This window comes from Cyprinus carpio, chromosome B23, assembly GCF_018340385.1.
Source record: "Cyprinus carpio isolate SPL01 chromosome B23, ASM1834038v1, whole genome shotgun sequence".
In the NCBI taxonomy this organism is placed as follows: domain Eukaryota; kingdom Metazoa; phylum Chordata; class Actinopteri; order Cypriniformes; family Cyprinidae; genus Cyprinus; species Cyprinus carpio.
The window spans coordinates 5,834,293-5,859,841 of NC_056619.1; the positions used below are offsets into that span (position 1 = coordinate 5,834,293).

General features: G+C 37.5%; 1 protein-coding gene across 5 annotated transcripts in view; it reads left to right on the forward strand.

Moving 5' to 3' along the window:
- Positions 1–22,616, forward strand: part of rbm10 (RNA binding motif protein 10) — a 28,323-nt gene extending 5,707 nt beyond the window's left edge. For 2 of the 5 annotated variants that reach the window (XM_019066295.2, XM_042751259.1), the window contains 21 exons: positions 249–777; positions 1,832–2,020; positions 2,664–2,733; positions 3,491–3,564; positions 6,296–6,382; positions 7,076–7,136; positions 7,235–7,393; positions 8,496–8,656; positions 8,750–8,847; positions 9,027–9,114; positions 9,880–10,069; positions 10,148–10,233; positions 10,438–10,525; positions 14,164–14,255; positions 15,759–15,950; positions 16,091–16,249; positions 16,596–16,658; positions 19,299–19,475; positions 20,386–20,451; positions 20,621–20,709; positions 20,829–22,616. In XM_019066295.2, the coding sequence (XP_018921840.1) occupies positions 249–777; positions 1,832–2,020; positions 2,664–2,733; positions 3,491–3,564; positions 6,296–6,382; positions 7,076–7,136; positions 7,235–7,393; positions 8,496–8,656; positions 8,750–8,847; positions 9,027–9,114; positions 9,880–10,069; positions 10,148–10,233; positions 10,438–10,525; positions 14,164–14,255; positions 15,759–15,950; positions 16,091–16,249; positions 16,596–16,658; positions 19,299–19,475; positions 20,386–20,451; positions 20,621–20,709; positions 20,829–20,904 (2,794 nt within the window). In that variant the 3' untranslated portion in view covers positions 20,905–22,616. Of the gene's footprint in view, positions 1–248; positions 778–1,831; positions 2,021–2,663; positions 2,734–3,490; positions 3,565–6,295; positions 6,383–7,075; positions 7,137–7,234; positions 7,394–8,495; positions 8,657–8,749; positions 8,848–9,026; positions 9,115–9,879; positions 10,070–10,147; positions 10,234–10,437; positions 10,526–14,163; positions 14,256–15,758; positions 15,951–16,090; positions 16,250–16,595; positions 16,659–19,298; positions 19,476–20,385; positions 20,452–20,569; positions 20,710–20,828 lie in introns of those variants that run through there. The other 3 variants (XM_042751258.1, XM_042751257.1, XM_042751260.1) reach the window with 3 other exon arrangements.
- The last annotated feature ends 2,933 nt before the right edge of the window (positions 22,617–25,549 follow it).

The window sequence follows — 25,549 nt, forward strand, 5'->3', positions numbered from 1 at the left end:
CAAACACACAGTTTTTCACTTCACAAGCTGTTAATTGATGGACTGGAGTGCTGTGGATTGTTATGGTGTTTTCATCAGCTGCTTGGATTCAAGTGATGTGCTGATGTGATTCTCCAAATCTGTTCCAATGAAGAAACATAGTTATCTACATCTTGGATAGCCTGAGGATGATTACATTTTTAGTTAATTGAGTGAACTATTTTTTAAGCTACAGATTGCCTAAATCTTTCTCTTTTATGGTCTCATAGGGGTGGTCGTGGTGACCGCATGGGTCGATATGGGAAAGATTCTGATGATCATGACTATAGGGACATGGATTATCGTGGCTATGGGCAAGAAAATAGACTGAATAGCAACTTAACAAATGTAAGACAGCACGAGCCTGATAGTAGTTTTGAAGGCGTGAGAGATTTTGCCTCAGGTAATTTCTTGAATAATCAACCCATATTCAGACAAAAGGAAAACCATGGATCCAAAAACAGCCAACTTGGAAAAAGTCTCCTCCAAAGTCCCCCAAATGAGAATATCCACTCAAGATTCCAGCAAGATGAGAAGGATTATGAGTTTGACCCAGAGATTGATGCACACAGGAGAGATATCCAGACATTTATATCAGGACAGAAGCTCTATCTGGATAAACAAACCCCAGATGAAGGTGAAGAAAATGAGGACAACACCTGGGGCAGAGTTAGAGGGCAGCACAACTCTCAGGGCAAATACAGTGCAGGATGGAGAGCTGAGGAAGACCAACATATCAGACATTCTGCAAACAAACAAGTCAGTACATTTTTTCTCTCCAGAACTGTTTTTGATTTTTATGAATCAGGAGCTTACAATCATGAAATCTTAAAGGGATAGTTCACCCAAAAATGAAAATGATCCCATTATTTACTCACCCACAAGCCATCCTAAGTGTATATGACTTCCTTCTCTCACATGAATTTAATCAGAGTTATATTAAAAATTTACTTTGATCTTCCAAGCTGTTTAATGGCAGTCAGCAGGTGTTACAGTGCATCAGTCCAAAAGATATTAAATAAAGTGTATCCGTCCATAATAAAAAATGTCTCACAAAGGCCTCCTGTAGTGAACTGATGCGTTTTTGTAAGAAGACTATCTATATTCAAAACATAATAATCACTTTAATCTAGCTTGCACCAACAGTTGTACACGGAAGCAGCTCCATGCTGATGACGTATGAGGTCGGAATTGCGCATGCACCAGTGAGTCTCATGAAAACCAACGTTTGTCTACAGGATCAAAGGAAGCAAAGTTTCTTATTTTAGGAAAACCGGTCTCCTTTTGGCTTATATTGAAATCCTTCCGACATTCTTCTTTACAAATCCTCGATTTGCACTTCTAATTAGTGACCATTGTTTTGTTTTGGAAAACCGGTCCTCCCCCAGTGCATGCGCTTCCGATGTCCTCATCCGCCCGGAACTGACAACAGTGCATGCGTTAAAATTGATTATTACGTTGTCCTATGGATATTTTTCTTACAAAAACGCATTGATTTGAACTGCTTCACACTGTAGATGGAACAGTCACTCCTTTTGGACTGATGAACTGTACACCTGTTACCATTAAAAGCTTGGAAGATCAATGACAATTTTTTATTACAACTCTGATTGGATTTGGAAAGAAGAAAGTCTATACTAGGATGCCTTGAGGGTGAGTAATTTGTGGGTTAATTTTAAATATGGATATTTTTTCTTACAAAAACACATTGACTTATATTGTTTACTGTGTAAACATTTCATCATATCTAAACATTTCTCAGAACTTGAGAAGAGTAATATATATATCTAGGATGACTGTCTTCCTGCTTTAGGGGTTTTCTGGCCAATCCCAACCAGCTAGGGACAAAATAAGAGATGGAAGCTTTCATCATGCTCTGGAAATGAGCCAGGAGGAGTCAGAACCCTGTGACCAGGACTATAGGTCTGATACAGAGCAGGTCCAAAAACCCAGCAACATTGTCATGCTGAGAATGCTCCCACCAGATGCAACTGTTAACGAGGTTTGTCTTACTTTTAATTCTTGATATGAATACAGTAACCATTTCAGTAAACATCTGTGGCATACTGTTACAACAGAAAACAAAACAAAAATAGAACTGCATTTACTTTGCAATAGAAATCTGTGTGGTAGTTGGTGTTTGTTTGCACTATAGACTTACATTGTACATAGTCAATAGTTTTTAAAAACTGTGGGATAGGTTGAAATTTTTGGTGAAATACATATCATGCTACAAATGACAGAATTTAAAGGAATAGTTCAGCCAAAAAAAAAAAAAATGCTTATAATGTAGTCAGCCTCAGGTAATCCAAGATGTTGATGAGTTTCTTTCTTCATTGGAACAGTTTTGTAGAAATTTAACATTACATCACTTGCTCAGCTATGGATCCTCTGAAGTGAATGGGTGCCGTCAGAAAGAGAGTCCAAACAGCTGATAAAAAACATCACATTAATCCACAAATAACCCACACTACTCCAGTTCATCAATTAACATCTTGTGAAACGAAAAGCTGCATTTGTTAGAAACAAATACATCAAGACATTTTAACATTGTAGCATTTTAGCATACTCATTTTGCCCAAATATTTTATTTGCGTTCCTGCTATGAGGTTTGGTGTAGTAAAGCTCTGGTGTTTGATGTTCAGATTCGCGCTCGACTGCAGGAGCAAGGGATCCAGCCCAGAGAGGTTCGCCTCATGAGGAACAAGTCTTCAGGTAAGAAAGCTCTACTAAGGGGGCTTCTTTGAACCCCAGACTGACCTCCAAGTCTCTCTTCCACTGCCTTTCATAACAAGCCTTAACTCACTTTTGCATCTGCCTAGTTCAGTGTGTTATTTCAATACAGCCTCTCTCTTCTTTCTCACTTTCCTCCTGGTGTAGTTGAGTTGAGTAAAGATGCTGTTCAGTACTGGTGCTTTGAAACCTTCTGGTGTTTGTTTCTTTAACTCCCTGCACATATTTTTGTTTAAGTCATCACTGATTATTTCCTGTTCTCTATTGTGTATTACTATTTTCTTACCATAACCATTGTCAGACTATGCTTAACCGGTCAACATTCACATAAACACTCCCGATACATCCACAAGCATGGGAATAACAGAAACATGTACACTGGCACACAAGCACAAACACAACTACTCCAAGTGCCAAGCTTGTTTCACATGTCCTGCCTTCCTTATCCCTCATCAAACTTTGATTGCTCTTGTCCTGAAGTCTGGGGAAGATCTTTTCTTTGTGTAAGTATTTTGCAGTAGCTGTGTTGAGAAGACAAAAACGTCCATCAGTTATAGAAGTTTAAAGGCAGCAGTGTGATGATTGGTTAGAATACAGCTATAGCTCTTTCTACCATCTCTCTCTCTCTCTCTCTCTCTCTCTCTCTCTCTCTCTCTCTCTCTCTCTATATGAAAACACTAACCCCTCACTGCGTTGTTGTTGTTCTGTCATTGTGGCCCGGCGACGGCTGTGTCTCCAGGTCAGAGCAGAGGATTCGCCTTCGTCGAGTTTAATCACTTGCAGGAGGCCAGCCGCTGGATGGAGACCAACCAGGTCACTTCACACTGCACACACGCATACTCACTACAAGTCCACACGTGTATGGATATAATATACCCTTTACGCCTGGATTCCTTATGATTTCACAGATTTCGCCATCTCTTAAGAATGAGGTCTGTCTGTTGTCTGTCTAGCACAAGTATTGGACACTGCTACTAGTTGGGTATTTTCTGGAAATGCCCAAGTTCTCTATAAATTCAGTAGCGTTCCCCTGAAAGCTCAGTTTGTGTATGCTATTATCTCCCTTTTTCAGTCATCTGCCGCAGTGTCTCTTGGCAGCCGTAAGGTCCTAGTGTGAGACCTGCCCTATATTTGGTGTCTCTCTTGTTGAATGCACATGGCTTTGAAACGTGTTCCAAAATGAGTTCCAAAACAGCATGAGAATTTGGTGTTCTGCTAATGTATCTTCTAATTAAATTATTAAATTATTACCAGTGAGTCCATAGATTAGCTGACCTGTATACTGAATATTAGTTTACATGATAGCTAGGAATAAGTTATTAATAATGTGATACAATGGCAGACATATGTTTGTAAAGGTTTTTTATTATTATTATTAACAATATCAAAAAGAAACCGATAGCACAAAAACATATTAGGGGGATACAATAACAATTAAAAGGTAATTAAATAAATATACAATCATTTTACCATCATAAAATGTACAATTCTTTTTTTTTATAATGTTGGATGTTTTTAAGGCTTTTTTATTAGAGGAGATTCTTTGGAGTGATGAGTAAAGCAAATGTAAATCAGAAGTGAATATTTTACAATTAGGTGTGATATTAAGGCATCGCGCTTTGTGAATGTGGAATTTTTCCATCATACAAATAAAGTCCAGGACATCCTCTAGCTCCCTATTGTCAGAAACCACAGAATGAAAGAGAGCCTTAACTGCTGAAATGTTACATAGACGAAACAATACAAGAAGTAAAGATGCTGAAATTATGTTTGTAAAGGTATTTAGTATTTTTAAGTTTACTTATGGGGTCATTCCCCTCAAAATATCTAAAAAATATCCTTGCTGAAGTTTGCAGCTTATTCTGACTAAGAACTGCCCACTTAGACAAGAAAGAGTTTGTTTGACAGTCATGTAAACCGCAAATTTGTTTTTGTGCTGATGATTCCACAATAACAGACCAACTGGAATATAACCTGATCTAAATAATGACGCCTTTGTTTCCCCATACAATTGTACAGAAAACTCTGGAGAAGGCTGAAGAAAACTGTAGACTTTGACCAGAAGTCTTCACAGAAGTAACAAGTACTAGTTACTTCACATATAAAACCATTAGAAATGAACATGGATATGTAGTGTTCCTGCTGCTAATGGAGAGCGTAAATGATAACTGGATTAACTATTCTTTCAAGTAAATTAGCAGACCAATACTTTTCTAAACCTCAATTTGTTTGATGCTGTGCACCCTCATTTCTGGTATTTCTGGTATAGCAGCCAGATTTGGAATTGGCTATTTCAGCCGGTGCTTGCCTTTTTTGCATGTAGCATGACGAAGATGGTTCGTGAATGGACTGTGGTTGGTTTGTAGTCTGAATGGTATTTGAAATGACAAACTTTGAGTTTCTAGCCCAGATACTGATTTTAACAATGCTGAGAAAATGTTATTTTTGTATTGGTTGAGAATGATCGGGTGTTATATAGCAAATAATTGAACATGAAACAATATCTAGGCATAATGTGTTATGTACACAAGTACAGGGTAATGTTGTTTGTCTTAATATCAGACCTCTGAAGTGCTCAAAATCAGGTAATTGGACAGTTGTTGTTGGTCTTCAGTTATTTTAAGGACGTTTTATTAAAGGGATACTTCCTCCAAAATGACAATTTGCTTTTAATGTATTCACCCTCAGGCCATCCAAGATTCAAGCGACTTTTTCCTTCATTAGAAAAGAAAATAAGATTTTTAGCTGAAACCGTGGTCCTTTGTGATGAAGTCAATGGATAATGTCACTTTAAGAGTCAAGAAAACATATACAGGCAGCACAAAATGAATACCCATGTGTCTCCTGCCGTTATATTGAGGTCTTATGAAGTGAAACAATCGGTCTGTGCAAGAAACTGAATTATTTACAACATTATTATCTGTAATCCAGAGCCTCAGACAGATGGTCCGGAGTGATTTGTTCACAAACAAATCATTCTTCTGAACTGTATATTTTTGGATTTACATCTTAGATGATCTGAGGGTAAGTAAAGTAACAGCTATTTTTAATTTTCGGGGTGATTTATCTCTTTAATGCTAGTATGAAGTACAGCTTGAAGGAGGGAAGGTTTTAGATTTATTTAGGGAAGACTTATTTTTGGCTCAGGTTTAATAATACATTCAGGTCTTTATTTTACATGTCCTGTTATCGCTGTATGAGTTTGCTTTTGTGAAACTTCTGTCTTGATGTTTTATTTGTGGCTTAATGTGGGTTTTCAGGGTGGGCAGGAGTGAGTGTGACCTGTTTTTGTTCCCCTGAATGGGGGAGGTTGAGGCTTCTGGCCTGAGAGGGTGTCTGCACACACTCTCTCACACATCGGCCACCGTGTCTTTCTGAGTCCTCTCAAGCTGATGGTGATATCTGTCTCCCTTTCTCTCTTTTATTCAACTTCTCCTCCCGTCTTGTGTGAGATGAAGTCTCAAGTGTGCCACTTCCACCCTGAAAATGATATTTACCCTCTTTTATGCTTTTGTCCCCTCTCTTCCTGTGTCTCACTTTTTAGAGAGTGCTCTCTATATTGGGACAGCGAGTATCTATGCACTACAGTGACCCAAAGCCCCGTGCTAATGAAGACTGGCTCTGCAATAAGGTAACTTTCATAATGGTCGTTATTTCAGTTTAATTAGTTGTTGAATAAGCATGCCATTAAATATGAAAATTCTGTCATCATTTAACATCATGTTATTCCAAACCCATATCGAGATATTTTTATTGAAAAATGAGAGATATTTGTCCCTTAACTTTCAAAAAGTTCATAAAGACTAATTATAAAATTAATCCATATGAATTGAGCGGTTTAATCCAAAACTTCTGAAGAGACACTTTCAGATAACATTGTATGATTGAACACATTTGATTTAGGCTTTCATTTACATATAAATGATCAATACATACACATAGAGCACAGATGTTTACTATATTGATATATTTAAATAAAACAATTATATCAATTATGTCACAATAATATATCAAGTGGAAAAACATACAAGTAATAGTGCATTTTTTTGTATATTGATCCACATTTATGTCAGAAACAAAGGGATTCAAAAGATTTGGATTAAACTGCTCGATTCACATGGATTACTTTTACAATGTCTTTATAAACTTTTTGAAGCATCAAAGTTTTGGTGGAACGGAGTTTCAGTGGAGGGACAGCAAAAACTCTTTAATATTTATATATTAATATTTAAAACAACTGTTTAAAATATTAATAAAAAAGTAAAAAAAAAAAAGTAAACATTAATGTTCTTGTGTTTTCCTAAACATCTGTTTTGATTCACAGTGTGGAGTACAGAACTTCAAACGAAGAGAAAAGTGTTTCAAATGTGGAGTTCCAAAATCAGGTGTGAATTCAAATTAATTTGTTGCAGTTATTTGTGACAGCATGGCAAAAACACGAATATAAATGTAAATCCTTGTGCATATGGCCCTTTGTTTTCAGAGGCTGAGTTGAAACTGCCTCTGGTGCCAAAGAGTTTACCTCTGGGGCAATTAAAGGACTCAGCTCAGGGTTTACTGCCCCTTCCTGCCATATACCAGACAGCAGCTCCACTAATCAGCTTAAGTTCCTCGTCCCCAGCTGCCGAGGTGGCCAATGACAGTAAGTTATACACACATTTATAGGGATAGTTCACCCAAAAATTAAAATTTGCTGCTAATTTACTCATCCTCAGACCATTCAAGATGTAGATGATTTTTCCCTCAGGAAAATTGTAAAGACATTTTTTTTTTCATGATAGTCGATGGCTACTGTCACTTAGAGAGCCAAAAAAGCATATCACGCAACACAAAATTAATACCCATGGCTCCTAATCATATATTGAGGTCTTATGAAATGAAACAGTCAGTCTGTGCAAAGAAATTGAATGTTATTTACAACATTATTACTGTAATCCAGAGCCTCAGGCACATGGTCCCGAGTGCTGTTCGGTTTTGCGAGAATGGATCATTCTTTTGAACCGGTTCTTTTTGGTGCACTAGTTGAACAAGTTCACTAAATCAGACTGAACCAGCTGAAGCAGTTCACAGCTTGAGCAGCACAGATATACAAGTTACTCAATCAGACCTCTTTTTCTGATGTGCCTGATAATCACTAAGACTCGAAAAGAGCTAAAGTACTGGCATATCTGTTCCTGTGATGCTGAGTTTTGCAGACTCATTCAGCGCTCCAGTTACTCCAACAGTCACTGAACCGAGGAAACAGTTTGACTCCGAACGTAGACCAATGAGCCGGATGTGTGAACTGTACAAATGAAAGTTTTGATGGTTTTTCATGGTTTATGTAAAAAGATGAGCTAATGAAGTTTATTCACTTTATATGCTTTAGACAAGTAAAACACCTGCTTTTTACATCATTATTGGGTGCTTTGGGTATTCGTGACGTCATTGCGTGATTACGTAAATGAATCAATGATTTGAACTAGTTGATTAAAATAAACAGTCCAAAAGAGTCAGATTTCCCCATTGCCCGAGACTGCACAGATCATTTTGCTTCATAAAACCTCAATATATCATCAAGAGCCATAGGTATTAATTTTGCGTTTGACTCTCAAAGTGATGGTAGCCATTGACTATTCTGCCAAAGAAAAAAGGATGGTCTGGGAGTGAGGAAATGAAAACAGCACATTTTTGTTTTTGGGTGAGCTATGCCTTTAACACTTTCATCTGGGGTAAGACACTGTATTCACATCTATCCTCTTCAGCTCTGATTTTGAGGAATCTGGGACCCCATACAACGCTGGAGACCATTTTGTCTGCTCTGGCCCCGTTTGCTACTCTCTCACCTTCAAATGTACGGCTCATCAAAGACAAACAGACGCAGCTCAACCGAGGGTTTGCTTTCCTGCAGCTCACTACTATTGTGGTAAGGTGATGTCACTTCTTCTGTTAGCGCTGTATCGTTGCTACAAAACATATGTTTAAGACTAACACGAACCGGTATTATATTGTGTGTTTAGAGGCTTCACAGCTGCTTCAGATCCTTCAGTCCCTGCAGCCTCCTCTCTCTATCGATGGAAAGCTCATCTCTGTGGAGTTTGCCAAGGGCTCCAAACGGTATGAGTTCATGTTGTTCTGATACTGATCCTGCAGCATGATGCTGACGTCATAGTTGTGTAATAGGAAAATGCAGTGAAGCCACACATTTGAGAGCATGTTTACAGAAGACCTTATTACTGTAATAATGCTTTACATGTATGGGGTGGAGTTTTATGAGTTCTCTCTCTGTCTCTCAGTGATGTTTTTCTGACAGATGGGAATCGGGTGAGTGTGGCGACAGTAGCGAGTACAGCTATAGCTGCAGCTCAGTGGGCCGTCACTCAGGTACCCACAACACAGAAAAATTTGGCCTTATTAACAGCATAAATACTAAAATGGATGAAAAAATGAATTTAGATGTTGAATGGTTTAAAATGAAAGTGCACACAGTGGCAACAGACTAAATTAATGTCAGTTTATTTCCGCTTATGCCATAGTTACCACATGTACATTTGTCTACCTTAAGTTGTTTTTGGGCTGTGACTGTTCCTAGTTAAAAACACACAAAACAACTGGGAAAAAATCTGTGATATGTAACTGTTATATTCAAACTTGGTTCTATTTCATCTTAACCAATTAGAATCAAGAAAGTTTAGAAGAAATTATTGTGTTTGTTGAATCATACCACAATAGTGTACTAGCCATTTCAAGTACTGTAGTTATGCACTGATTTATTTTAGAGGAAACACTAAAACCAAAATGTAGTTTCTATTTGCCAAATTCTGAAAATGAAAACACGTTGTGTGCATAAAATTGGAAAAGCACAAATTAAAGAGATGAATGACATGAGGGTGAGTAATTAATGACATACATTTCATTTTTGGGTGAACTATGTCTTTAAATATCACCGTTTTGGTCAGTGATTTTGACCCTCCCAAACAGTTCATGCAAAACCAAAAAAAAAATAATTTTGGTGCATCACTATTTTCAGTGGTTTTCATAATGAAAAATTACATATTCGTCAAAGTCTTTAGTTCATTAGTTATTAAAAGAAATCAGTGTTGAGATGTAAATTCCTGTTGAGATGGTGACCACTGGTTATTGTTCCAGAAGACCCAGCTCTCGGCAGCAGCTCAGAGCGGTGATATCGGTGTGCACCAGCAGGGGGCAGCAGCTGTGTTTGGGCAGGAGGCCGTGCGGGTTGTCAGTGCAGATGCGCAAGCCTTTAAAGGGCCAGTGTCTGCGTTACTGACCAGCCACACAACATTAGGTGCTACTGATGGAGGAACAGCCTCTACAGGTATAACGGCAGCGCACTTACATCTGTTAGCAAACGAGTCTTGTATTGCAGTAAGTGTGAATCTGTATTTGATCACAGGAGAAACAGGTACTACCTCCATATTGGCGCTGGCAGCATCCCAGACCCAACTTATCACCACTACAACCTCCACACAAGCCCATCAGGTAGTCTCCTGTTATTCCTGTTCATTCAGAAGTCGATTTACTTCGTTACAATTAAGGTTCAACCATTTGCTTTTCTGATGCACTAATTATCTTACTTCATACTGTGTGTGTGTGTGTGTGTGTGTGTGTGTCTGTGTGTGTCTGTGTGTGTGTGTGTGTGTGTGTGTGTGTGTGTGTGTGTGTGTGTGTGTGTGTGTTTTAAAGGCCCTGGTGGAAATCATTGGGAAACCTCAGCCTGCTACCCCAAACCAGCCTGCCACACCTGGAACTGCTCTGGAGTGCCAGCAGTACCGTAAGCACACCACCCACCCGTTCAAACCTGTAAGACCTTCGTTCATCTTCAAAACACAAATCAAGATATTCTTGATGAAATCCGAGAGCTTTCTGACCCTCCATAGACAGCAACACAACTACCACATTCAAGGCCCAGAAAGGTAGTAAGGACATCTTTAAAACAGTCCATGTGACATCAGTGGATCAACCGTAACTTTATGAAGCTACGAGAATACTTTTTGTGTGCAAAGAAACAAAAATAACTTTATTCGATTTGTGTTCCGAATAGGGTTGGGAATCAAAAATCGATTCCGATTCTAGAATCGGATACTAAAGGTCAGAAATCAATTTCAATTCTGCCTATCGATTTCTATGTGCGTCGTTTTTTTTTTTTCTATCTTTTTCATCTGTGAGGACCCTACCTAGTGATCTGCCAGGACCTTGCTGGTAATCTAAGTGCTTCAAAGTTTAGCTACACTTGCAATCAGAAGCCGAAAAAGCTAAGTAATATTTGTGCTAAACCAAATGTTGCAAGAGAGGGGTCACCACCAACCTGACAAAGCACTTTAATTTAACAGGTCATTAAAGATCATGAACACGATTCAAACACCAACGTTCTATTCCTAAATTACATTGATTCGTCTTTTTCATTCCTCAACCCTTGATGTGTGATCACAACGTTGTGGTTCGTCCTTGCAGCGTACGATTGCAGCAGTCAGGGGTGCAACTATCCAGTGTTAGGGGGGTATGCAGCAAAAAAAGTATATCAGACAGCCACTGTAAGCCTATAATATAATACACACACACACACACACACACACACACACACACACACACACATATATATACACACATATATACACATAAACACATATATATATATATATATATATATATATAGCACAGATCTTTAAAGATAGAGAGAGAGATGTGACCCTAATTACAGCTTACATGTCCCCCAGCAGATGTAACTGTAGCCTGTATGTCTGACAGCACAGCTGAGCTAACATGAACAGCTAATGGTAAAAAAAAAAAAAATCTATTTGTTTCCATGATAAACCAGCCTTATTGCTTAAGTAATGTTTTACAGCTTCTAGTCATGTATTGTGCATTCTACCTTATATTTACTAGTTGTTATTTTACTGTAATAAAATTGAGATATGTCATGCAATGGATTGGTACCAAAGGGTTTAACCAAAATCTAAATGTAGATATAAGCAACATTATTTTGCAGTAAGTTAGTAAACACTTGCCAGTCAACATTAATATTTGCAAGCCTCCAAGTTTGGTAGCAAATATATGCATGATTCCACGGTAAACCAGAGATATTAAAGTTGTTTTCCAGATTCTTGTCATTTATTGTAAATGCTACCTTATATTTTTTCATTTTTTCAGCTCAGCAACCTCGGTTTTGCATATTCTGAGGTAGGTGTGTATTTTTTCTGTTTTATTGGGGTTTTTAGCAAAAGATAGCTAGTCTGTTAACATGAATAACGTATTTGCAAGCCTCCAAGCATAGACGTCTCATTTTAAATCCTACCTGTTGCCTTCACCATCCACTTATGAAGCTGATGTTGCATCCCCTGACATGCCAACTCCTTTTCCCTCTTTCTTTTTCTATTTTTAGCCCCCGATAGCTTTTTTGCTTTATCCGTCTTTTTCGAGTTTCAACGACAACTCACTACCGTTACTGCTGTTCACTCAGCGCTCATGGCCCCCCGCCCACTCCTGATATTACGCTTCTATGTCTACATTCTATGATGGAGTCTTATGAGGGCACCGGCGCCTACTCTAGCCTGTTAGTCCTCTAAAATTTATATAACTTTTTTTATATATAACTTTTATTATTTAAAAAAAAATTTAACCATCGCTTTGGCGCCCCCCATGGTGCAGCGCCCCTATGCGCCGCATATAGCGCATACCCACTTTTTGCGCCACTGGCAGCAGTGTAATTCGAACATTTAAATCTGTGTTTGCGCTGCCGCTGACCTAAAGAGAGCAGCTGTCATGTATATGAATGAAACAGCTTCACAGTCTTCACACAGTATCATCATTTCTGTGTTTCAAACATTCAGATAATCACAGAAGTACTGGGATAAAAGTTTATAGTTCGGATATAAACTCTGATGTGTATGGTAGCCTTCAAAACAGAGTAAATCACATTTTGAAAGTAATTTGATACTTCAAATGAAGATTTATCGATTAGATTGTTAGGCCAATAGGGGGCGAAAAGGGGCTGTTAAATTGTGTTTGTCTTTGAATCATTCAAGAGATTTGTTCAAAAACCCTGATTTATCCAGTAATAAAACAAGTGAATCTTGAGTGAGTCACTGAATGATTCATTCATAAATTACATGTGCTTTTGTTTAATTGTCTAATGGTTTTTTCTTCAGAATCGTGAGAGAACACAGTCTCCATTAAAAAAGCAAATTTATCCAGAATCGAATCATGCAGCTCTGTTTTGCACATGAACAGCTCTTAAACGAGTCCAGTTTTTATGTAGCCTGCTGATTTTTTTTTTTTTTCATGGTGTTCAGCGCAACTAAGTGTTTTGCAGAAAGAGACATTTTTAATCACATTGGAATCAAACTGGCAATCATAAAGTATCCGAAGCGATAAGCAGAATCGGAATCAGAATTGATCAAATTTAAACGATACCCAATCCTAGTTCTGAAGATGAGCGGAGGTCTTACGGGTTTGTAGTGACATGAGGGTGAGTAATTAGTGACAGAATTTTCATTTTTGGAAGAACTATCCCTTTATCATTTATTTGACCAAAAATGTGCCGTAACTAGAACAAGTATGTGAACTAGTGTTATGTCAGCTGTCTTTTATTTTATGTTAGTCCTCTGTCAAATGTCTTTTTTAGTCTTTATTATTTTAAGTCAATCTAGCCTCTTTTTGTTTAGTCAAGTTTTAGTTGACTAAAAACCTGGGAATTTTAGTCTTTTTTTTTTTTTTTTTTTAAATTTTTATGCTGCCTAATGGTTAAACTGATAATCCATAATTATTTTGCTCCAGATTATTATCAAGACTGATCATGATTGTTGTCATTTGAGAAATTATATCAGAATTATTGCAGTTTCATAAGGTTTATTTTACCTCATCTAATTTCCACATTTATTGTATTATCATAAATATAAACACTCTTTAGATTATAAAAACTGGTAAAAATAAAAAACTTCTTTCAGAAGCTAAACAGTGACATTCCTAATATTAATTGCAATTGTACTGATGTCTTTCTGTTAAAATGACAAAAAAAAAGGGGCATAAGTGCATTTATTCAGAAACCTCAGTTGCAAACAATATAGATTCATGTTTGGATTTATTAATTTGTCACTGAGAAGGGTTGATGGCAGATTTAGTGACAGCAAACAGCGTAAAAATACTGCCATGTGAAGGAACACACACTGACTGCATTACACTTTCATTTGAGCCAGATATCTCAGTGGAGATGGATAAACTCCAACTTTGATGAAGATCAGATGACATTTTTTTACCAGTTAATGCAGAAAAGCAACCAATCCCAATGGGTTCACATACTTTCTCTTGCCATTGGATTTAGAGTTGTTGTTTTTAAGCTCACCTCATGAATTCCTGTGCATATTCAGTTTCATATGAATGAGGTGCATCAGCTGTATTTCCTCTTTCCTGCAGCGGATCCTGACGTATCCACGTACCAGTACGATGAGAGCTCTGGCTATTACTACGACGCTCTTACAGGCCTCTACTATGACCCAAATTCACAGGTAATAAAGTCATCTGTGCAGCCTTGCACATTAGCTTGCTCAGGAGTCTTTAGCCACGTTTCCATTATTGGGCCGAATGGTTCTCTTTACTTAACCATTCCATTCCGGGCTGAAAACGGTTTGTAATCGAGGCGCGCTGTACCAGGCTCACGTGGAAATACAGCTGGAACTGTGCCAGACAGTTCTTAGAACCGTTCAGCCCGATAGTGGTTTTGACTGGTTTTGAGCAGAAGTATCTAATCCTGTTACTGGAGGGCCAGTGTCCTGAAGTGTTCCCAGAATCCTATCATAAAAACTGAATTTATTGTATAACGTGGAATGCCACGGAGTTTGCCAAGTTTTGGATGAATAAATCAAAAGTAGGTCAGCACACTTAAATCAAAAAACATGATTTTTCTCAAACGCTGCAGCACTGATATTATTGCACTGGTTGGCTATTAACTGCGAGCAGACAGAGTGTCAATCAATGCATCGGAGAATACGGCGAACATAAATAAAGAAAAAAAGTTACTTGTCAGATAACCATATTTTTTTACCATATTAAGCCCAAAAAACTCCAACCCGCAACCCAGGATTTTTTTGACGCAAATTAAAAAAAAAAAAAAAAGAAGAAGCCCAAAGTCACATATAATACACAGACTTGGCAACTCTGATGATGAGTTCACGGCCGAGCGGGAATTTCACTCGTTGGCGTCAGCGTCACATTTGCAGGCTGTACTACTGGAATTCATGATTGGTTGACAGCACATTTAAAATATTACATGGAATGATAAAATAACGTTATTAACCGGTTGATGGCCATTTCAAATTTTCGATTCTGTTCAGAACTATTAATTTTGATTTCATTTCTGTTTCTTGTCCTGTTCCTGTCAAAAGTTTGTTTAGTTCCTTGAGTACTACTACAACTAATACAATTATTATTAAAACATTATTTTTAAAGGAATATTTACAAGAAGTTTTTGCAAAAAATTGTAAATACACAACATAGTATTTCTGGGGGAAAAGAAATAAAGAAAATAATAATTGCTTTTGATTGTTTGTGTTAAATGAAACTTAAAATGGAATCCAGATAATTTATGGAAAACAGTATTTGGTAAAAAATAAAACTGAATTTGAAAGAAAAAAATTTTTTTTATAGGGCCTTCATTTATTTATTTTTTGTTAAAATTTCTCTATTTCATAATTTTTGTTAAACTTTTAATAAATTGTTTAATATTGTAAGTGTCATGATTTTAATTTTTCATTTAACCATTAAAACAGAGCCTAAAAAAAAACAGATTCTTGAAAAATTAAAATGTAAAAAAAAAAAATGCATTTGGTGGAGAAAAATCTAATGTTTTTCATAGGGAACAGGACACCCCTAGTTTTGAGGAATCTTAGCAGGAATCTTTTTTAAGTGACCAGTAAGTCATGCTTGTAGGCTTACTGAGTGACTAAACAGCTTCTTACACAAGCACATTGAGGCTGATAATGTTGCTGTTTGTTTTTGTGATGTTCTTCTAGTACTACTATAATCCCCATATGCAGCAGTACATGTACTGGGACGGGGAAAGACACACTTATGTTCCTGCCCCGTCACAGACGTCCGATGACACCACAGACGCTGCGGCCGCAGGAGCGATCTCTGACCCTACAGGGGCTCCCAACGGCAGCAAGGACAAGAAGGACAAGCCCAAGAATAAGACGGCACAGCAGGTACAGCCTCAGACAGAACCCTCACTGCTTGTGAATCACCTGCTCCTTCAGGTTTATTAATGTGTCTTATAGAGTGAGGGGATGAAGGGATGTGATTTAAATTGAGTATCTCTTCCTGTTGTGTTTCTGCTTTTCTTCAGATCGCCAAAGACATGGAGCGGTGGGCCAAAAGTCTGAACAGGCAGAAGGAGAATGGGCGAGTCTTGAGCACTAACCCTCGACTGATGGCACAGGGGAGACCCGATGACAGACGCGAATCTGCCAGCGCTGATGCAGGCTACGCCGTCCTGGAGATGAAGGTTGGGTCTGATTAATGCCAGGCTCTTAAAATGCCATCTTTTTCATTTGTATACCTGATCGTAGTCCCTTATTTTATTTGTAACATGGTTCTGTTGTATTCATCTGTGCTTCACTTGTCTCTTTGATAATGTTTGAACTTTCTTAGGCTAAGAATTGTTGCTGTGGAATCAAAGAAGTATTTATGGAAAGCAAAGTTACATTGAATTTTTTTTGTTGCTGTTGTAATTTTCTTGCTAATCCTAAAAGCAATCCGATCCGTGGCTCAAAAGCGAATATGATCCAAACCGTGAGATGTGAGATCCGCTGAGCCACTAATGACTGATGGTGTTTTTTCCCTCTTCACAGGGTGCCTTGCTGGAGAGGCCTCAGATTCTGATGGAACAGATCAAACATCCCGAAGAAAGAGAAGTGTGTTGTTCGCTTTTGTTTGATTTTGGCTTTATTAAGTTTGCTTGAAAAAGCCAATTTACTGAAATCCTATTTTGAGACTAAATTTTAAGTTGTATCTCCTCCTAGAATTTTAAAGCTGGAACCACCAAACTCGGGTCAGAGCTTCAGACTGGTCTGACTCGGGTTGCTCTATCTTTTCTAACTGATCCGGCGTACGGGTTTCGTAAACCAGACTATCAAAACCACCTAAAATCCCATAGACTTTCATTGAGGGGTTGAAAACTTTAATACAATAAGACTTATGGTGTATTTAAACTGTCTACTGCCAGAGCACAGCTTAAAAACTCCCTACTGAGAATACAGCTAAAACCAGCCTAAGCTGATTGGTTCCTTAGGCTGGTCTCCCAAGCTGGTTTTTAGCTGGGTTTTAGCTGTTAATTTACTGAATCAACTGGTTTTAGCTGGACTAGCATAGAAACATGCCAACAACATAGTAGTAATTTGCTAATTAGGCTAGAAACATGCCTTTAACATGGTTTTAAAGTGGTTTTGGCCACTGTCACGCTGGTTTTAGCTGGTTTTACCTGTTTGTTTGTTTTTTAATGAATCAATTAACAACATCCTAGTAACTTGCTAACCAGGCTAGAAACATGCTAGTGACGTGCTAGTAACTTGTTAATCATGCTAGCAACATGCTAGTCTTTTGCTATTCATGCTAACAACATGCTTGTCACTTGTTAATCATACTAAAAACATGCAAGTAACTTGCTAATCATGCTAACAACATGCTAGTCACTTGCTAATAATGTTAGCAACATGATAGAAACTTGTTAATGACATGTTAGTCACTTGCTAATCAAGCTGAAAACATGCCAGTTTACTATATCTTATATATTTATCTATCTCTTTTTCTAATAGATTGTATTGCCTTCAAAACTATAAAACTACTTCAAATTAGTTAAAACTGAAAACCCTCAAACTTTAAGCTTTTAAAACTATGTCAAACTTTCTGGCTAGGCTTTTTCAAGCCAACTTAAAGTTTGCCTACAAACTTTACTATCTAGTTTTTTATTGTTATGGTATGGTGTTTGATTTTTGTTTTATTTTAGATTTTGTTTCATATTTTTGTTGTTGTGATATGCTTCATTATTGTTTTTGGTTTTAGTTCTTCATTATTTTAAGTTTTTAACATGCAAAGGAAGAACAGAGCAAACATCCAGAAGAGAGAGAAGTGTGGTTTTGTTTTTTATTGTTACCTTATGTAATGATGTTTGATTTTCATTAGGGTTGGGCCGATAGACGATCCCGTCGTCTGTCGTTGATGGCCGTGATTTCCCCCACAATCCACCGTGTTCGGAGTGAAAATGATGTGTATACAGAACCCCTAAAGGGAATAAATACAAGATGGGAGGAAAATATATATTTCAATAGCTTACTTTCTCTCCCAGTTTTAAAATTTGGGCAATATACTGTATATAAGTTGCAGCCATTATTATGCCTGGCATTGAAACTGCTTTTGAATGCGCGATCACTTTTTAGTTTCACTTTCGAGATTCGCGATCACACGTACTCTATTTATACTATGGAGCGGCAGTACTTACCACACATTTTACAAGATTATATGTTTATCAGTGGTGCTCAGGATCTGTGAATCATTCGCCTTCGTCCTCAGTCATCTCTCCTTACTCTCTTTATGTGGTAAGTGAAATTTAATTTACTGTAATGTAACAGGCAACCGTTAGCAATCGTTATTTGTTTTCCATGCCTTTCTGAATACAGATTCACACTTCGGGCACACCCCCTAAATCCCCCTCGCCCCGCCCCCACCCGGAAGTTTTCATCGTCAATCACAAAGTTTCACTGTAGACATCATCTGATGCCCATTTTGTAAACATCGCCCAACCCTAATTTTCATTTTATTTTGGATTGTTTCTCATCTTATGTTACGTTATATTTTTATTTGTTTAATTATTTTTTTGTTACAGTATTGATTTGTTTTGTCATTGTTGTTGCTGCTTAATGCATAGATAAAAATCTATGATAAATCTAAATCTAAAATCTAAAAAAATGCACAGATATGTAAATGATTTTCAGATTCTAATTTTGCTTAAATGTCATCGGCATATTTTTTTTTATATTTGACATTTTTATATTTTACTTTTTGAACATACAAAGCAAGGAAGAGAGCAACCTCAAGTTCTGATGGAACACATCAAACATCCAGAATAAAGACAAGGTTTTCTAATGTTATGATTTTTGGTTTTAATTGAATTTAATTATGGATTTTGTTTCATCTTACTTTACATTCTGGATTTATTTGTTTAATTTATTTTGTTAGTTTTGTTACATTATGGCCTTTTGTTTTTATATTTCACGTTTTTAACATTATTTACAAAGCAGTATGAACAGAAACAATAATAGCAAAATACATAAAGAATCAATAAAACAAAGACCAAAAAAGTGTTTAACACAAACAAAGCTGAGACATGGCTTTGTTTTACTTCTATTGAATTTTGACTTGTTTCATGTGTTTGTGTTTGTCTTGTTTCCATTTTGTGCATTTCCATGTTGTACTCCATTTGAAAAACCTTTTCTATTATTGGTACTGCAGTGTTATAAAAATAAATGTTTCTGTCTGCTGGTCTTGTCTCTTGGCAGAGTCCTCCTCAGGGTCTGGTGGCAGGATACAGTGGAGAGACAGACAGTGAGGAGGAGGCCGGAGAGCGAGAGGAGAGGCTGACAGACTGGTCTAAATTGGCCTGTCTGCTGTGCAGGAGACAGTTCCCCAGTAAAGAGGCTCTGATCAGACATCAGCAGCTCTCTGAGCTACACCGGGTGAGTCATGCACGTCACACCATGCCTTTATATCTGCCAACATGAGCCATGTCACTTCTGATTGCTCTTATAGGCCTTATGTAAACATTTGCATAAAGCTCATTGATCACTTATAATTTTCCACAGCTCATGTCTGGAGTTTTTGTCTACTGAATTGCTTGGAAAGACATATTTTTGCAGCATTTCATCAACAGAACGATCCAAAATCACATTAGATAACAGCACAACCCACTGAATAGATGTACAGTATATCTATCCTAACAGCCTTGCTTTCATTCTAGTCTATTTTTCTTCATGAAATTTTATGGATTTAGTTTATGGAAAAATAAAAGATAAATAAATAAAAATGAGTTGATTACTATTAACTAAAAACCAAATCTATTAAAAACCTTGTAAATGAATTAAAGATTAAATAAAATTCAATATAAATATTAAATGAAAAACATTATTGCATAAAAAAATGGAATTTTATTTTTAAAAAGTTGTAAAATTAAGCCTGAAATAAAATGAATAGAAATATAAATATTTTCTAAAACAAAAAGTAATACAAATTTCAAAATTATGTAACAGTGTTACAAAAACATAACTAAAATGAAAATTGCAATATATAAAAATAAAGGTAATTCATATTAATGACAATAATAAATAAAAATACTGAAATAACATTGACGGTAACTATACCAACTGCATTAACTTTGCACACAGCACAGGGATTCCCAAGTCCAAATGCAAAATAACAACATTTGCACTAAATTATTGTTCAAATGTCTGATTTTTAATTTTTGTCTCATTTTGGTTATATTTTTGGAGGTACAAATCATAATTCGGGCTGCAATAACTAACCATAGTACTCTGAATGTCAAGTAAATAGAATACACCAGTATGTTCATTTTTATTTATCAATCTTCAGCAAAACCTGGAGCAGAGGAGAGCCAGACAGGCTCAGTCAGAGACACAAGAGCGATCAGAAACCGAGGTAAATACTGCGGTCAAATTGTTCTGCAAGCCCTGATTTGAGTTCCTCTGATATCTAACTACCATTAAAAAAAAAAACTATTTCCACTATAACTGCTATTTTTTTCTCTGTAATTCAGTACTGTGACACTTTTGAAGTATTGACCTCTGGGTGGCGCTCTTCATTTTAGCTGAAATACAGGGACCGGGCAGCAGAAAGAAGAGAGAAAGGGGCCGTCCCACAAGCACCAGATGCAAAAAAGAGGAAATTCAGCCCCGTGTAAGTTAAACAAGTCAAGTCATACTTCATATATACTGTCTGTTAAACGCATAGCCGTCACAGACATAGATCTTTGGGGGTGTAGATAATGTCTTATTTTTGCTCTTGCTCGTTGTCAGCAGTGGCGTGGGATCTCAGATGCTCCCTGGAAGGATGGAAAAAGGCTTTTTCGCTCGAAACCTGCCAGTGGAATAACGTCGGTCTTTGGATTTCCTTCAGTGCTGAACGAAATGCCTTGTGAGCAGTTTTTAATCCTACGGTGCAGAACACGTGCACAGTGCAGCTAAGAGACCATCGTCAGGTTGTGTCACAAAGATGAGAATGATGAATATAAAATATATATTACTTTATGGGATTCAGGTTAATTAAAAAAAAAAAAAAAAATCAGGACCCTGAGAAATACAAAAAAAGCTCCTAATGATAGCACACTGTTACTGTAAATATGGTCCAACGTGGAAAGCAGTTTGTGAATATTTATAGATGACATGATTTTGTGAAACATTTTGCCTTTCTGGGAAGCTGTGAAATGATGTCAGGGTGGAAAACCAATTTCATGTAGTTTCTTCATCTTAATACATCTTTTTGTCCCTTTAAGTGTGATTTGAATAACAGCCATTATGGGCCCTGAGGAGAAGCTTTGCTAGAAAGTGTGCTATGCATTTGCATGTCTTGTATGACATGACAGTCTATGCAGAAATGACAGACAGCAGCTACTTGCACAGTAGATTAGACTTTAGTGATTATCTTGAAGAAAAAGCACAGCAGATGATTTTTGTTTACCTATATGAATTTGTATTAACCTGATTTGTAGTGTATATGTGTCATATTATTTGACTTAGATTATATAAACTGTATAAGATTATATAAACTGGTATACATTTTTTTAATGTGAATTTAAGGTGGACAGTGAATTTGCAAGTGTGTCATGAGCACTAAGTGCCATTGTTTTTTTTTTTTTTTTTTTTTTTTTTTTTTTTGTCGTTGTTGTTTAATGCTTAGATAAAAATCATGTAAATTGTTTTCAGATTCTAATTTTGCTAAAATGTCAACAGAAAAGGCTGAAAGCTGAAAAATGATTAGCAAATTTTTTTCCCTTCATTATTTTATGTGACTACAGAACATACTGTATGAATATTGAGAATGTGATTTTTTTTTTTTTCTATTTTATTGTTACATTATTTCCATTCTAGTTAAGCATTTTATGTGGAAAAAAAATTTGAAAAATACTGTTATGTGAAATAGACAGGTTTTTTGTTTTGTTTTATTTTACTTTATATATCTATATAGTTGAAGACAAAATTATTAGCCCACATATGAACTTTAAGTTCTTTTTCAGATATTTCCCAAGTGTTGCTTAACACAGCAAGGTCATTTTAACAGTATTTCTTATTATATTTTTTTTATCTGGAGAAAGCCTTATTTATTTCAATTTGCCTGGAATAAAATAATTATTTAAAAAGAATGTTAAGGTCAATATTATTAGCCCCCTTAAGAAATGATCTGTTTGTTTGGTTACAGAACAAACCACTGTTGTCCAGTGATTTGCTTAACTAACCTAACTTGCCTAATTAAACTAATTAATCCTCTAAGCATTTACATTGCACTGTAAGCTGAGGATTAGTATATTGCAAAACAGCTTGTAAAATATGTACTGTCATCATGGCAAAGACAAAAAAAGAATTGTTAATGCTCACTAAGGAAAAGAAGCATTTACACGTTAATCAAAGGGTTTTCAAGTGTCAAGAACTGCCATGAAAAGTATTACCAAGATGTTTGAAGAGACCCACATAGCGGAGAACAGTGGTAGGAAGCGAAAGATTTCAAAACTTTGGAAAGAAAACTAGTGAGAGAGGTTTTTAAAGACCCAAGGACAACTGCCAAGACACTAGTGAATGATTTAGCCAAGTCTGGGACTGATGTCTCAACCACAAAGGTAAGTTGAATAGTGGATTTGATTTGAATGGGAGACTGGTGTGCATGAAAAACTCTTTTTTTGAAGAAGAGACACCTCCAAGCTAGACTGACATTTGAAGGACAACCCGGGGAAAAATTATGCATACTGGAAAGGTCCTTTGGTCAGATGAGACAAAACTAAAGCTCTTTGACCATGGAGATGTTGCCTATGTTTGTAGAAAGAAGAGAGAGGCGCTCAACCCAAAGAACAGCGTCCCCACAGTGAAACTTGGGGGTGGGAGTGTAATGCTGTGGGGATGTTTCAGTGCGTTTAGAACTGGGAATCTCTTCAGGGTCAAAGGAATCATGAAACAAGGAAGACTACGAGAAGATTTTGAAAGACAGCTTCAGGCAATCTGCAACAAAACTTGGTTTGAGTTGACATTTTGTCTTCCAGCATGATAGGGACTCAAAGCATACCTCACTTCCGGTGTATTACTACCTCCAGATGAGCAAAGTGAATGTCCTTGACTGGCCTGCACAAAGCCCAGACTTGAATCCAATAGAAAATCTGTGGGCCTCACTGAAGACCAGAGTCCATGCCAGGAGACCAACAAATCTGGAGGAGCTTGAGAGATTCGCCATTGAAGAATGGGCTGCGACTCCTCAGAAGACATGCATAAAACCTGAGAACTACAACAAATGACTAGTCTTTTTTTTATTTATTTTTTGCTGAGAAATATGACATTGTGAGATATTTCTTTGTGAGATTGACCTATACAGGTCATTGTGATACAGTGACCCCTTAACCTTCTGGGACTTTTGCAATCAGTGAATCTGTCCCTCAGCCACCAATGTGTGTATTGTAAGAATTTGCACTATACAGCTTCCTGTTTTGACATCAGTTCAGCTTGTTCTGTTATATTATTTAAAGGCCACAATATACACTAATTTAGGGTCTCCATTTCCAAATGCATATACACTGAACAAAATTATAAATGCAACACTTTTGTTTTTGCCCCTATTTTTCATGAGCTGAACTCAAAGATCTAAGACTTTTTCTATGTACACAAAAGGCCTGTTTTTCTCAAATATTGTTCACAAATCTGTCTAAATCTGTTAGTGAGCACTTCTCCTTTGCCGAGATAATCCATCCACCTCACAGGTGTGGCATATAAAGATGCTGATTAGACAGCATGATTATTGCACAGGTGTGCCTTAGGCTGGCCACAATATAAGGCCACTCTAAACTGTGCAGTTTTATCACACAGCACAATGCCACATATGTCGCAAGTTTTGAGGGAGCATGCAATTGGCATGCTGACTGCAGGAATGTGCAGCAGAGCTGTTGCCTGTGAATTGAATGTTAATTTCTCTACCATAAGCCAAACTTTCCAAAGGAGTTTCAGAGAATTCGGCAGTATATCCAACCGGCCTCACAACCGCAAACCACGTGTAACCACACCAGCCCAGGACCTCCACATCCAGCATCTTCACCTCCAAGATCATCTGAGACCAGCCATCCGGACAGCTGCTGCAACAATTGGTTTGCATAACCAAAGAATTTCTGCACAAACTGTCAGAAACCGTCTCAGGGAAGCTCATCTGCATGCTCGTCGTCCTCATCGGGGTCTCGACCTGACTGCAGTATGTCGTCGTCACCGACTTGAGTGTGCAAATGCTCACATTCTATGGCGTCTGGTACTTTGGAGAGGTGTTCTCTTCACGGATGAATCCCGGTTTTCACTGTACAGGGCAGAGGGCAGACAGCATGCATTGTGTCGTGTGGGTGAGCGGTTTGCTGATGTCAGCGTTGTTGATTGAGTGGACCATGGTGGCGGTGGGGGTTATGGTATGGGCAGCCGTATGTTATGGACAACGAACACAGGTGCATTTTATTGATGGCATTTTGAATGCACAGAGATACCGTGACGAGATCCTGAGGCCCATTGTTGTGCTATTCATCTACGACCATCACCTCATGTTGCAGGATGATAATGCACGGCCCCACGTTGCAAGGATCTCTACACAATTCCTGGAAACTGAAAACATCCAAGTTCTTGAATGGCCAGCATACTCACCGGACATATCACCCATTGAGCATGTTTGAGATGCTCTGGATCGGCGTATACAACAGCTTGTTCCAGTTCCTGCCAATATCCAGCAACTTCACACAGCCATTGAAGAGGAGTGGACCAACATTCAACAGCCCACAATCAACAACCTGATCCACTCTATGTGAAGGAGATGTTGCACTGCGTGAGGCAAATGGTGGTCAGATACTGACTGGTTTTCAGATGGGTTATCTCGGCAAAGGAGAAGTGCTCACTAACACAGATTTAGACAAATTTGTGAGCAATATTTGAGAGAAATAGGCCTTTTGTGTACATAGAAAAAGTCTTAGATCTTTGAGTTAAGCTCATGAAAAATGGGGGCAAAAACAAAAGTGTTGCGTTTATAATTTTGTTCAGTGTGTGTGTGTGTGTGTGTGTGTGTGTGTGTGTGTGTGTGTATAGAGAGAGAGAGAGCGAGCAAAGAGACTGTTGTGATAATTATATTAACAGTTGTGTAGCAAATGAATCTGCTACAAACAAACAGCTGACATGGGCAGCATAAACTATTAGCAAGTGAAGTCTTGTTTGCTGTCAAACTCGAATGAATCATAAAAAGGTCATAGGATTAAGGTTTCTTGGAAAAGCATTTTAGATAATGCCCAATATAAGCAAATGCAGGTAGGAAATGCCTGTCAAGACGTGTCCGAACACTTCCTGTCAGCATTTTTCTTTATGAATTAACCGAGTCTGAGTCAGTTTTGCATCTGTAACTACAGAAGAGCAGTTTGAGAATGATATCGTAATGTCAAAACACAACAACTCAATACACACCTCATTTTTTATTCATATCCGGCTGGAAAATGAGAGACTTGTGTTTTCAAGGAATTACTAGT